The sequence below is a fragment of the Etheostoma cragini genome, chromosome 2 (assembly GCF_013103735.1).
Source record: "Etheostoma cragini isolate CJK2018 chromosome 2, CSU_Ecrag_1.0, whole genome shotgun sequence".
NCBI classification, from domain to species: domain Eukaryota; kingdom Metazoa; phylum Chordata; class Actinopteri; order Perciformes; family Percidae; genus Etheostoma; species Etheostoma cragini.
The window spans coordinates 12,600,333-12,613,202 of record NC_048408.1 but is presented as its reverse complement, the minus strand read 5'-3'; the positions used below and the strand labels follow the sequence as shown (position 1 = coordinate 12,613,202).

At 42.9% G+C, this 12,870-nt stretch overlaps 1 protein-coding gene across 3 annotated transcripts in view; it reads right to left on the bottom strand.

Annotated features, from left to right (window-relative positions):
• The window catches only part of bnc2 (basonuclin 2), a 158,918-nt gene that overhangs the window by 81,298 nt on the left and 64,750 nt on the right, over positions 1 to 12,870 (bottom strand). For 2 of the 3 annotated variants that reach the window (XM_034893025.1, XM_034893037.1), the window contains exons 1-2: positions 12,074 to 12,366; positions 10,768 to 11,133 (exon numbers count right to left, since the gene is read on the bottom strand). In XM_034893025.1, the coding sequence (XP_034748916.1) occupies positions 10,768 to 11,133; positions 12,074 to 12,076 (369 nt within the window). In that variant the 5' untranslated portion in view covers positions 12,077 to 12,366. Of the gene's footprint in view, positions 1 to 10,767; positions 11,134 to 12,073; positions 12,367 to 12,870 lie in introns of those variants that run through there. The other variant, XM_034893029.1, reaches the window with a different exon arrangement.

Sequence of the window (12,870 nt, the reverse complement as noted above, 5' to 3'; positions counted from 1 at the left end):
CCCCCCCCCCCCCCTGCTCTTTTTTTTCTTAAAGCAGTGACAGGCATCTGGTGGCCGGAAAAATGCCAGGAGCAACCCCGCGGCTCTGGCCTTTTGTGCGTGATTCTGCTGCTTTCTACAACACATATACACTCAAACACACCTAGACCTTAAAACACACAATGAAACACTAACACACTTGTCTTCCTTCCGTTCCTTTTCCACTCACACGCAGACTTGCTTGCACTTCCCTGCGGATCCAGTTGCAGTTGATGTTATTACAGCTTTCAACCTGAGAGGTATTAGGCTTCCTTTAACAGATCTGACAGCATTTACAACAGAGGCAAGTCGACGCCTCTAATCGCCTCTGTGACTTCAGCCTATTCTCAATTGATCTCAAAGAGTTTCCTCCTCACCTTCTGACTGATGCACAAGCTGCCAGCCCCTTTTCCTCTTCTTTGTCATAATGCATCTTTCTATGCGGCTGTATCCAGTAAACTTGATTGCTCTTTAATTGCTCTCATTTCACTTTTTACTGCAATAAATCTCCCAGCTTTTTGCTTATGATATTTCTATTATTTATGTTATTGAGTTATATCTGGTCGCCAATTGATTAGGCTTAAAGGATCCCCTTTGCCCTCATGAGGCACCGTTTAAGCCACACTCAAATGCTAAATTTATCAGATTTAAGGTCGTGCAGAAAAATAGCAGTCAATTTGTGTGATAAATCCCTTGTTGCGACCATTTACAAATCTAAACTGATCAACAAGCTGTGAAGTAATGGCCTGGATAAAGGAAACAAAAGCTCCAGATTTTTTTTTTTGTGTTTTTGTATTTGGAGAAAACATATCAAATGGATTAAATGCCATAAAATATTAAATGCCAGTCAGAGTCACACACATCATGCAGCAAACAGTGCTCCAACAAAGCACTTAACGCTGAGTGCGTTTCCCGACAATGGAAGAGGCAGCTCAGGTCATTTACAGGGAAAACATCAACATGGAGAAAGCAAGTATATACATGTGTGTGTGTGTGTGTGTGTGTGTGTGTGTGTGTGTGTGTGTGTGTGTGTGTGTGCCTACACAAGTGTGTGTGTGTCAACAACACATCTTTTGAAACAGTGCTTTTTTCTTTACAAAAATTCTCACATTGTCCTGTTTTAAAGACTGAAACGGTCACTTCAATCGCACAATGAATGTCACAAGGGGTGGATGGCCAACAATGTGTGGTGCCAGAGGTCATGCATGGTAGCCTCCCACCTCTGGCTGGTTGCCACGGTTACAGGGTCAGACCAATTGATGTGTTTCACAGTAGGCTAATTAGATCATTTGTGACTTAATTGACACTATAGATTGTTCAAAAGTGAAACGCAATGCTGCTCAATATGTGATCGGCTCACATGCAGAGAGGTTCAATTCAGCTGTGTGAACAGGTATGCACAGTGACAACACACACAATGCCTTTCCCATCCAGCCCACACACACTGTGGTATTTCATTGCACTGCGTATGTACACATAACACATACTCACAAAAACAAAAAGCCACCCAGAGTTTTAGTTTGCCAGAAAAAAACACGAACTGTGGGATGCCAAGGCAGCTGCATTTAACAGTGGCCATTAAATGTTATTAATCCAACAGCGCAAACATCTTTACAAAGTCAGCAGAGAGCACAAACAAACGCTTACACATGTTGCTTTAACACTTTGCTCACAACACAAAGTAGCTAATGAGTTGAGACTTAAGTTTTTTCAGAGTTAAAATGACAAGTTAGAAAGCAATTTACACATGAAGAAGTATAAAGAAAAGACATAATAGGAGTGTGTGAAAGCAGGTATATTTTCCTGTAGGTGTGTGTGTGTGTGTGTGTGTGTGTGTGTGGGTGTGTGCTTTGGCTACAAGCCTACCACAGCCTGTACCATAAGCCTCCTTTCTCCAGAACCTCCCTAAAATCCTCCCTGGGCCTCTAGCAATCAAATCTCCACGACAAGCTGGAGACGTAACAGAACAGAGCGGAGAAATAGACGGAGATTAAAACATGGGAGAGAGAAAGAAATTATACAAAAAATAGTGGGGTGGGGGGGAGCCTCTCTTGTCCTTGCCCACGCACACACATACACACGCACACACACACAAGCCACAGAGTTCAACATATGCATTTAGAGAAGTAACATTTATTCTTGCCTGTGTGCACACGAGTTCTCCTCACCTCACATGTGAACTGCAGACGTAATCACTCACTGTTACCTGATGGAAAACCATTTACCAACAACTTTGGTAATTTGCCAGCACATCAAAAATGTACAGTACAGACACACACACACACAAACACACACAAACAACAGTACAACGGATTTGAAGAAGAAAGAGATGGAGGGAACTGTAAGCCCTGAACAAAATTACCATAATTAACCATAACCATAACCATAAATAAGCCTGATGATGATGATGGTTTTAACAATAATAATAGCAATTCACCCTGAGTGCTTTTTCAAATAACAGTGACAGCATTAGCCACACCGCCAACAGAAAAATGAAAGCCTCCGTGCCTTGAGAGCTCTTCTCCGCTGCCACTGCTGATGGGGCAAATTGGCAGGCAGAGCGAGCAGACAGGGGTCCTTAAGACGGATGTAAAAATAGTAGGCTGTCGATTTGCCCGTTGCTCTGGCGCAGCTCCAAAGATAACAAAATAACAGGAGTTGAGGAATAACAGGAAAAGGGAGAAGCCGTGGTGAAAGTTTGCCCAAGTTCCTGTCACTTAGCACAGGTCACACCTAATGTCACCTTCCTCTGGATACAGGACGGGAAAGAACAGCCTCTCACAACAATGTCTCTGCAATATGGCCATGTCTTAAAATACTACAGCAAAATATATGTTTCCTCTGATTCTCTCCTTCTCTTTTCACTTAAGTCAACTATGTGTGATGATCCTCGCTGCCAGTGGCAGTCTCTGGGTCACCAAAGCCAACATGGGCCCCTCCCAGTTCTCAACACCCCCTCGACCCCGGGTACTGCCACTTCACACTCACACACACACACACGCAGGGAAGACACAATTATACTTCAACCCTTTCATAACTGCCTAGACCTTGGTGACAGCTGCAGCATTCCTACTGTGTGTGTGTGTGTGTGTGTGTGTGTGTGTGTGTGTGTGTGTGTGTGTGTGTTGCTGCCCTGGCCCGCTGCTTATGTCCCCCTCATTAGTGGCGGGCTGGTGACATCCTGAGCGACTGGCCCTTCAAACACACACTTCCTCTTCACACCGACGACTTCTCCCCACTGCAGGAAACTACCCAAAGACAAATAACTAACAACCCTTTGGAAGAAGAAATTTAGAAAATGAAAGAAGAAGAAACAGAGTATAAAGTGTTGCTTAAACAGCCATCAGCAGAAAAAAGGGGAAAACAGTAATGGGAGAGAAAGATATACATATTTGATTAAACTAAAACATATCTGTTGAATCTGCAAAAACAAACAAATACAATGAGAAAAAATGTGAAGATAAAGTGTACACTTTTCCATACAATTAGTATGTATTTGGAATAGGGAATATTATAAATAATTTTCTTAGTGCCGCAAAGTTGACTAAACCCCACATTCGTCTGCCACGCTGAACACTATATTCATTTAAAACTAATCAAACCAACAGCCAAAAATGCCACATGAATTTCCTTAATGTTACAGGTTGAGATTTCTATTCAGAATACCCCTTTATTGATTATTTTGTAGATTGCAACTCGCATAACAGTAAATAAATAAAAAACCACTACAGGAACTACATATTGTATTTCTTTCCTTTACATGCACATGCCCACACAGGACTAAAAGAAGTCCCTGGGAAAATCTCAGCTATAGTAGATTTCACCACTCAGCCCTCTGATAAGAGCAGATGGCTTTGGATTTCTATCAAACCTCAATAGTCGTACACATTCAGAACGCACAGCAAGCTGCCCTGCCAGGCATATGATAAAGAAAGCCTTTTGACTTTCATGATAGCATCTCTACGTTCTGTATCCTCCCTTTTATTGGGCATTCACCATGGCTGTAAGGCGGCCGTCTCCTCAGGATAAACAGGAAACAGCTGACATGGAACCCGTTAGTGATGCTCACATGATGCTTATTGATCGCTTGTTGCCCCGGGTCTCGCACACAGAGTCAGGGTCAGTGCTTACCCATAACACTGGTCCTGCAGGGCATTACTGCACGGCAACAGAGGTTACTGTATGACCCGGGACACACGTGACCATGGTTTTGTGTGAGGTGGATTTTTTGTTTCGGCAGTTAATGCATGTACTAAAAGTAAAAGGGTAAAAATTCAATTTTATAAAAAGGATATTCTAGTAAGAAATGGTGTGGCAAAGAAAGAGCGGCGGGGTCTGCATGAGAAGTCATATTGATGGGGTTCAACAGTCTGACATTTTAATACTCCGTAAAACCACACAAAAAATGATGGAATTAAAATTATGGAAATTGATTTTTATCCACTTAAACCTAATGTACTGTAGATGTAACAGAGAAATGTAACAGGGAAACAAATTATATTGTTGTTTCTTCAGATTTCAATAAAAATGAAAGGACATGCTTGGTGGCAAGCAAATAAAAACAGATTTAAGAAAGCCAGTTAAAACAAGTTAAAAGTAAAAATGTTGTGGACGTCATATCTCCCTAGTTGGTGCCTGGGTAAATATAGTGGGGACCACAGCATGAATGGGACCTTGTACATCCTCCTCCGTCAAAGTAGATGGGTTCTCAATGGTATAAACACACACACACACACACACACACACACACACATATACAGTAAATATACAAGTTACTGCAGCCACCTTCCCACTCAGTCTTACGCTTCCATTTCTGTTCTCTCTCTTGCAAGAATAATGCTGCCTTCAGGAAACACTCACATCATCATTGCCGCATATGGACAAAGACACAAAGAGGGATGCCTGCTGACGGACACCTCAGCGGCCTTTCCAAGTGCTGCTTATGTTATCTTTTCCCTTCAAAAAGGCCAGTAGCAATTATTGCATTAAACAGTGTAAGAGCAAACTAAAACTTTACAGTGAGGGACAGGTGCTAGGGGATTTGTTGTGGTGGAAAAAGTAGCTTTAAACCTCGTCCAAAATGATTGAGTGGCACATCCAGTCACTCCTTATTGAAAAAACAATGTGTCCCTGACACTTGTCCTTTTGTCTTATTAAGAGTGTTAATCATAACGCCCAAAGTGGCCCTTTGTTACACAGGTTCAATCGCAAAAGCCCTTTGTATAAAGACAGTAGCTGCAGAACAAAACAATGGGATTTAGCATGCGGAGGACTGGTGGTGGAGATACAGTTTAATGGTAGGTAACGATAGTCAAGAAGAAGAGATGTAAAAGTAGAGGGGTGAGGTGTGGGGAATGAGAAGATGAAGGAAAAGCAATTGAGAGAAGAAGAGGCAGTGAGAGACGGAGATGTAGTAGAAGAAGAAGAAGAAGAAAAAGAAAATTAGTAATGGGGGAAGTGGTGCGTGTCTTTTCTGTAAATCTCCTCTTTCACCTCTGCTCTCCTCCAGCTCTCCAGCCAAGGCCAGCCAAGAGACACTTCACCTCGCACCCACACACACATGGAACCAGAGCCAACGCACAGAAACACACACACACACTCAGAGGGAGAGGACACAAACCCACAAAACATTTCTCTCTCTCTCTCTCTCTCTCTCTCTCTCTCTCTCTCTCTCTCTCTCTCACACACACACACAGACACAAACACACTCACTGTCACACACACACTCACTGACACACAACTGGCATATGAGTCTTTAGCCACCCACTCAGAAAAATAAATGGCAATAGCACAGACACAAATGTCCTAACGCACACATGCACATATGTAAACTTCAGTGTCAGAGCACACACACACACCCACACACACACACAAACACACACATATGACACCAGATACGTGTACGTATAGACATCCATATGCTCTGTGTGCAACGACCCATCAAAGACAGACATGGGGATAATAACAGTTGAGTGCAACAACACACACACACACACACACACATTCCCATTCACTGACTGTGGATAATGCTACACATATGCATCAAATCACTACCTCCCGGTCCCACACTATGGCAAGAAGCAATGCATATGCACCACATATGCATGCAACGTGCCTGTACCCCACTGTGTAAAACACACACACACACACTTACCACTGTAAGTGTATCAGTGTGTTAATAGGCAGATTAGCGCGTTCTGTGATCTGCTCTGAAGAGGATAATATCAACCTCATTTTTTCAGTCAGACACAACAAAGCAGAGCATGTTATTCCACTATTATGTCTGTCATCATGTCCAGAGAGCTAACAGCATTCAGAGGTTTAACACACACAGACAGGATTGTACAGGCTGCACTACAATGACGAAATATATAAATAAGGGAAAATCAACCAGTATGATTGCAAAACTGAACCAAACTAAAAGTTTAAACATGACACAAGACATAAAAACATGAGAAAATATTAAGAACTGAAGCCAGACAGAGTAGATATTTAGGGTCATTTTTTTTTTGAATGTAAATAACTATGAAGCCAACAAATTTTATATTATTAACACCAAAATGTCTGTACACTTTAACAATTTGATACTTAATTAAAAACAGACATTTTAAACCCTGCACCATTTTTCTTTTAAAAAAGGTGGGGGGAAAACATTACTGATAAAAAAAAATGTATCAATATAGATTTTAACACAATCCTTTTTACAGCTTTTTAATCTTCATTTAATAGCTTTTAAGGAGCTTAAATTTGCAAATACATGGTCTGAGGGGAAGGTGTCGATTTCAAATTCAAATTATTATTTTGAGAAAGAGGCAAAATGCCTGTAACATTTCAAGAACGCATTATTATGTTTATGATTATTAATATTTATATTATATAGTCTAAAATTCCTTATATATTTGTAAAGGCCTATGACCACATTATAAAGCCTTGTGTAGATATGCGTGAGATGGAGCAGACAGAAGCAAGCTGTAATGCCACTGTACCTCTTCTAGGTCTCGGCCCATAGTCGACCTGTCGCACTTCAAAGGAAGCCGCGTTACAGCACCCTTGTAAAAAGAAGAGGAAGAGGCCATTTTAGTGATGGTTTCAGATTGAAGACATACCGTGATTTATTTTCTCTCTCCGAGCTCCTCTGTAAGACTGGGCGGCAGACCAGATCTTCGGGTAGGGGTTAAGGCACTTTTTTTTTTTTTTTACAAGCTTTTCTAACCCTCGAGTGGTTCGCACATTCCTCCGACTTGGTAAATAAATAAAAAAGACGCGGCGGCCTGCGGCTGCTGTATTGTCAAGTAGTCATCCCTGATGAACCAATTAGGCTCGTAATATCACTTAACTCCGGGGTTTTCAACTTGCAAGGGTCGATATTCATAGCCACGCATGTACAGCAGCGGGTCAATTAAGGCTCAAAATATTATCACTCCGTAATGCCTGGGAAATAATTCTTCTCCTAATGAATGCTTGTATTTTTTGTTTCCATGAAAAAAAAAACATTTGTGAAAGTTACCTCTTGCAGTGTTTTGTAAAATGCCCACCGCGTTCTGACCGTTAGGAAGCTGAGAAAATAGGCAGTATTTATCGAATCCATTTCATTGATTTCATTAAAATTGCCTGCTGTTGGTGTTGTTTCCGGTTGACACTCAAGGTGGATTATGAAGGTAGGGAATCTACTGCTACGTGGTTTGGGGGAAAAAAGTTTCTTCAAAGATTAGAAGCATATCAAGGCCTGTTATGAAAGGTGGAAATGACTCGCTGGCAGCTGTTCCTTGATCGCCACTGTTGTTAAATTCGTTAGTTTAGGCCTACAGAAACGCGCCATAATAAAAAGCGATTGCATGTAGATATATTATCAATATGCAATCTGAACTCCCCAAACTTAATAAAACACAAGAAAAATGATTTAATTCACCTATGTTTTTCATCTGTTTGCCAATTTGTAACAGCATCCCCTCCAGCCAAATATTCTGGGGGAAATGTTGCATTGTCTTGAAAACATCTAGCCTAAGTAAATATGGAAATACATTAATTTATTCATTCTGAATAAATTCACAAGTAGGCTACAGCCAAAATATAAAAATACATGGAAATGTCTTGAATGCACGAACCAATCAAATAGAAAATCAATAAATTCTGAGGTGACATTTGTTCTTAAATCGACATGGATTTGGTTTAGGTCATTTTCTCTGCGCTGGTGGAGACAGGTGTTGCTTTTTATGACTTGATTCTTACAAAACACCGTAAAAAAAAGAAGAAAAAAAAAATCAGATCTCCCGATTGATAATTTGACCGTTATAATCTCCGCTTTTCTTTCTTTGCTTTCATCGGTCACTGATGTTTGTGCAGCGAGATGATCAGACACCTGCTGTGAACCATCATCTTATTTACGTGATTTCAATCCCGGCAGGAAAATGGCTGCATTCATGTTAAAGTGCTGTTTTCTTATGTCTTATTTCTTAAGACTTGCCTTGTGTGTGTGTGTGTGTGTGTGTGTGTGAGTGAGTGAGTGAGTGAGTGAGTGAGTGAGTGAGAGTGAGTGAGTGTGTGTGCGCGAGCGCGTGCTCGCGTATATGTGTGTCTTTTACATGGAATGTCTAAAGTATTGCCAAATGTTTGGGCTTGCTGTTGCCCTGCTTCTCACCACATGCAGCCGCATCTCTCCATAACGCACTGCGTCTCCATCGGTCTGATGGAAATATAATTTTGGACTAACAACGATACAATAACGCATCACTCGTGTCACCTAGTTGATCTTTAAGGGAGATAGTGGAGATGTTTGAAACACAAGCTAACGCATTTCTCTCCTCCAACACCCCAGGGTGCGCCAGCCTCGGCAAACACGGAGTCATTATCGGTTAGATTCCAAGAAGGCGAGTCTGTCAAGGAACAGGCTTCCTTCGGAGAATTTATGTCATGCCTACTAAACATGGGAAGATGTCTTCTAAGTGGTGCGAGGAAGGATAAATAACAGCGAGTCCCTCAGCTGATTATATTGAAACAACGGTGCGCATTTGTAAAAAGGACTGGGGATGCAAACGTGGGGTCCCAGCAGATGTTGAGCGCAGGGGCCCATCCACCTGCTTCATACCGGGAGAGAAGCTGAGCGCGCTCCTCTCTGTACACACCCGGCGTCTCCAATACACGTATCAATACTTTGTAGCCTATAATCGTGTCTTTAAGAACATTTAAGGACAGGGGCTTATCATAAATAATAGGCCTAATAATAAAGATGTTGAATGAAAAGAGCAGGGCTGCAATTTATTTAAAAAATGTCATCTTTGGTAGAGATTTGGCTGTGGAGTGAAATGTAGAAAAGGGGGTTTGTTTGTTTAGTTTGAAACACGACAATGTCAAAAATGATACTTTAAGAAATGTGGAATTCTATAGCCTAAGTTTCATATAGATGTTTTAGTCTCAACACACCCTTGCCACTTCACGATTGTACCTCTGGGATTATAAATATGCTTGGTTTTAAAATAAAAAAATTACGGACTGTTTTTAATCTCGTCAAGGTGACAGAATAAGTTTCTCTTCGTTTCCAGACACACACACACAGAGCCGCGGCTGTTGCGCAAGAGCCACTGTGGCCCGAGTGTGTAACAGCATGTGCATGGTACGGAGAGCCTGCAGGTCCCGCTATGATTAACTGCAACATAACAACCATCCTCTATCTTTACTGTCTCCCCCTCACACACGTGCGCGTGAACGGACGCACACACACACTTGCACAAAACTCTCACTCCTCTTCCCTCTCCTTACCTGGCATTTATCCCACGGAACCACAATATCCCGCTTCCCTTTAAAATAACTCTTGTTCTAACTTGGGAGCTGCTTGAAAAAGATATTAATTTAAAAAAAAAAGGCTTTTAAAAAAGAGCGATATTCAGTGCAACATCCACGATAACAGGCGCGTAACGCCGGGAGGAAAAGTGTCCTTTCCTCAGCCGGAGCAGGCTACCATGATGATTTTTCCATGCGAGCCTGCGTTCATTCACGGCTCCTCTGCTGTTCTGTAGCCGCGCGAGGGGCTTCCTGCCTCGGCCACATGAAGTCAATTAGCCGGTCCCAGAGGGGTGCCCCTTCCCGAGTCTTTATCGGCACTGAGGTTACCAAAACACTGCTATTGCTTGCTTTTAAAGTCCCCACCGCTCACACACCAATTACGGAGACTTAAGCATGTATGTAACAAATCCGGACAAGGGATAATCCGTCAAACGGTGAAATAAATGAGTTATCCAAAATTGTGGAAGTTTTGGTTCAAATGTGTGTTTTTACAAATACACAAAATATGCTGTTTTTAGATATGTTATTAGTCCGAAAATGACTCATGCATTAAATTAGTAAAAAAATAAAAGGAACACACACAGGCTACATGAATAAAAACACTTTCAGGCATGGTGTGTGTAGAACAACATTAGGACACATCAGATCAGATATATTCCAAAAGTGAAAAGGGAAATAAAGTTCCAAAATTGGATTTGAAATATCACAAACAAAAACATTGCCTACACCAACCCCCTCCCCTTCCCAAAGTTTACTACAGACACCTACTGACACACATACATACACTCTTTTTTTTTCCACACACACACCAAGAGGTAGTAAGAATATCAACAGCAAATGTCTGAACATACATCAAAGAGAAGAAATATAAAAGTTTGGTCCTTAATTAGAGATTGAAGACGTGGAGAGAGGGAAGGAGAGAGGAGGCAGAGATGGAGAGGATGAAGGGATAAGGCTGAGTGGACGTACCTGCTGGGACATTCTGTAGAGGAGGTTGCTGTCAGTGCTCTGCTGCTGCCATGTCCCCATGAAGCCTGGCTGCTCAGCACTAGGCGGTCTGGTGCTGAACTGCATGGAGCTTTCGCCTGCTCCCTCAGCGCTGCTGCTAATGATGCTAATGCCACCCAGACCACTTCTTCTGCTTCTGCTTCCGCTGCTGCTGCTGCTGCTGCTACTACTGTGGCTACTGGAGGGGACGCTCGTGCAAACGCCAGCTGTGCCGATGGGTTTGTTAGCCTTAGCTGGAGGTGGCCTGGGCGGCTCCGGGTCCGTGCTGGGCTCTTGTGGGACTGTGTCGCACTTACTGCCTCTCACATCCAACTCTGCCTCCTTGGACTTAGACAGAGAGAGGGAGAGACAGAGAGGGAGGGCAGGATGGATGTGGGAGTGTGAAGGAGGAGAGAAGAAAAAAAGTCAGTGAAGGTGGGTTCTTTTGGGGTCGTGTTGCTTTTTTTTCCCCTTTTGCGCTGGTCCTGCTTCTCGAGGAGGATAGCAGTGAGAGGGGAGTTGAGGGAGTAAATGTGTGTGTGAGGTTTCTTGGCAGGTCTGGTGGCGGAGGAGTGTGTGTGGAGTTAATTCTCAAAAAGAGAGAGAAAGAAAAGAGGGCTTGCGGTGAATTTCCTCAGGGGCCTGATCTTGGACAGGGCAAGATGAGCGGAGCACTTGAGGTGAGGAAGGATGAGGAGAAGCACGGAGGTGAGGAGGGGGGCTGATGAGAAGGTGAGCAGGAATGGAGTAAAAGAAAAAAGGGGGGTTATGAGAATTAGTGAGGAGGGGTTCATAATGCTTGTGGCCTCAGTTTTTTTTTTTGTTGCTTTAATCTATCTGTCTTTTTGGACTTGGACTTGGACTTAACTCAAACACACTTACATGCAAAACACACACAATGAAACACATTTACCTGCATGCATGCATGACACATTCAGATATGCTAGTGGTCTAATATCAGCCTAAAGAAATTTCAGAAACATAATAGAGAAAAAGTTGAACAACCTGTGAGCTGCTATTTGCACACTCAACACTAAACACATGCACAAATGAGGATAAAAACAAATCTGTCATTCATTTTTGTTTCTAATGTGATAAGTGAGTCTTAAGTATATTGTAATTAGCCAACAACTAATTGCAAAACATAAATAAACAGTTTCAAATCTGTGTTCAAAATTGTATTTTCAAAAAAAGTAAATAATTCTAAATAGGCCTAGGAAAAAAGTCCCAAGAAAAGCGTCTTCTAAAGCAAACAGCTGAGCCAATAAAATGCATGAACGTCTCTTACCATCAATTCTGTGCCTGTCCCAGCAAAGTGAAGATGAGATGTGGGAGTGAGCCACCAGCTATCCAGCTCTCCCTGCCTCCTGCTCCTTTCTCTCTCCCTTACGCTCTCTCTCTCTCTCTCTCTGTCTGAGATTGTCGCTCGCTCGACGTCTGTGCCGCCTGTCCTCTCTCTTTCCTCTCTCCCTGCTTCTCTCTCTCTCTCTCTCTCTCTCTCTGACTCCTCTGTACTCCGCTGCAGCCGCTGAGGAACTGAACTGAGCGCCTGCGCCTGTATGTATGTATTTGTGTGTGTGTGTGTGTGGGTGCGTGCGTGTGCGCGCGAAAGAGAGAGCAGGCGCTTGTGAGAGCGAGCGAGTGAGCATGTGTGTGTCGGGCCGGTGCAGGCTCAAGTGAGTCAACTGTGCCGCTCCACTCTGAGATGCTCAATGACATCGCGCTGCACGCTTCCTCACACACACACACACACACACACACACACCCCTCCGCTGCTAGGGGGAGGAAGGTGGGGGAAAGCATGGGTAAGGTGGAGGGGGCGTTTGTCCCCCTGCCTTATTACCATTTGCGCTACTAGCGGCCGACACGTCTCAGAGCAACTTAGTTCCCCTGAGGGGCCATCCCGCCACACACACACACGCACACACACACACGCACACACACACACACACACACACACACACACACACACACACACGGTGCTTAGCAAAAGAGCTTTTTCCTTAGACAAAACATCATTAAGAGAAGCACCTTAGCAGATTGTTTTCAAGTAGGCTTTTTGTTTCTTTGTTTAAAAATGTGAAA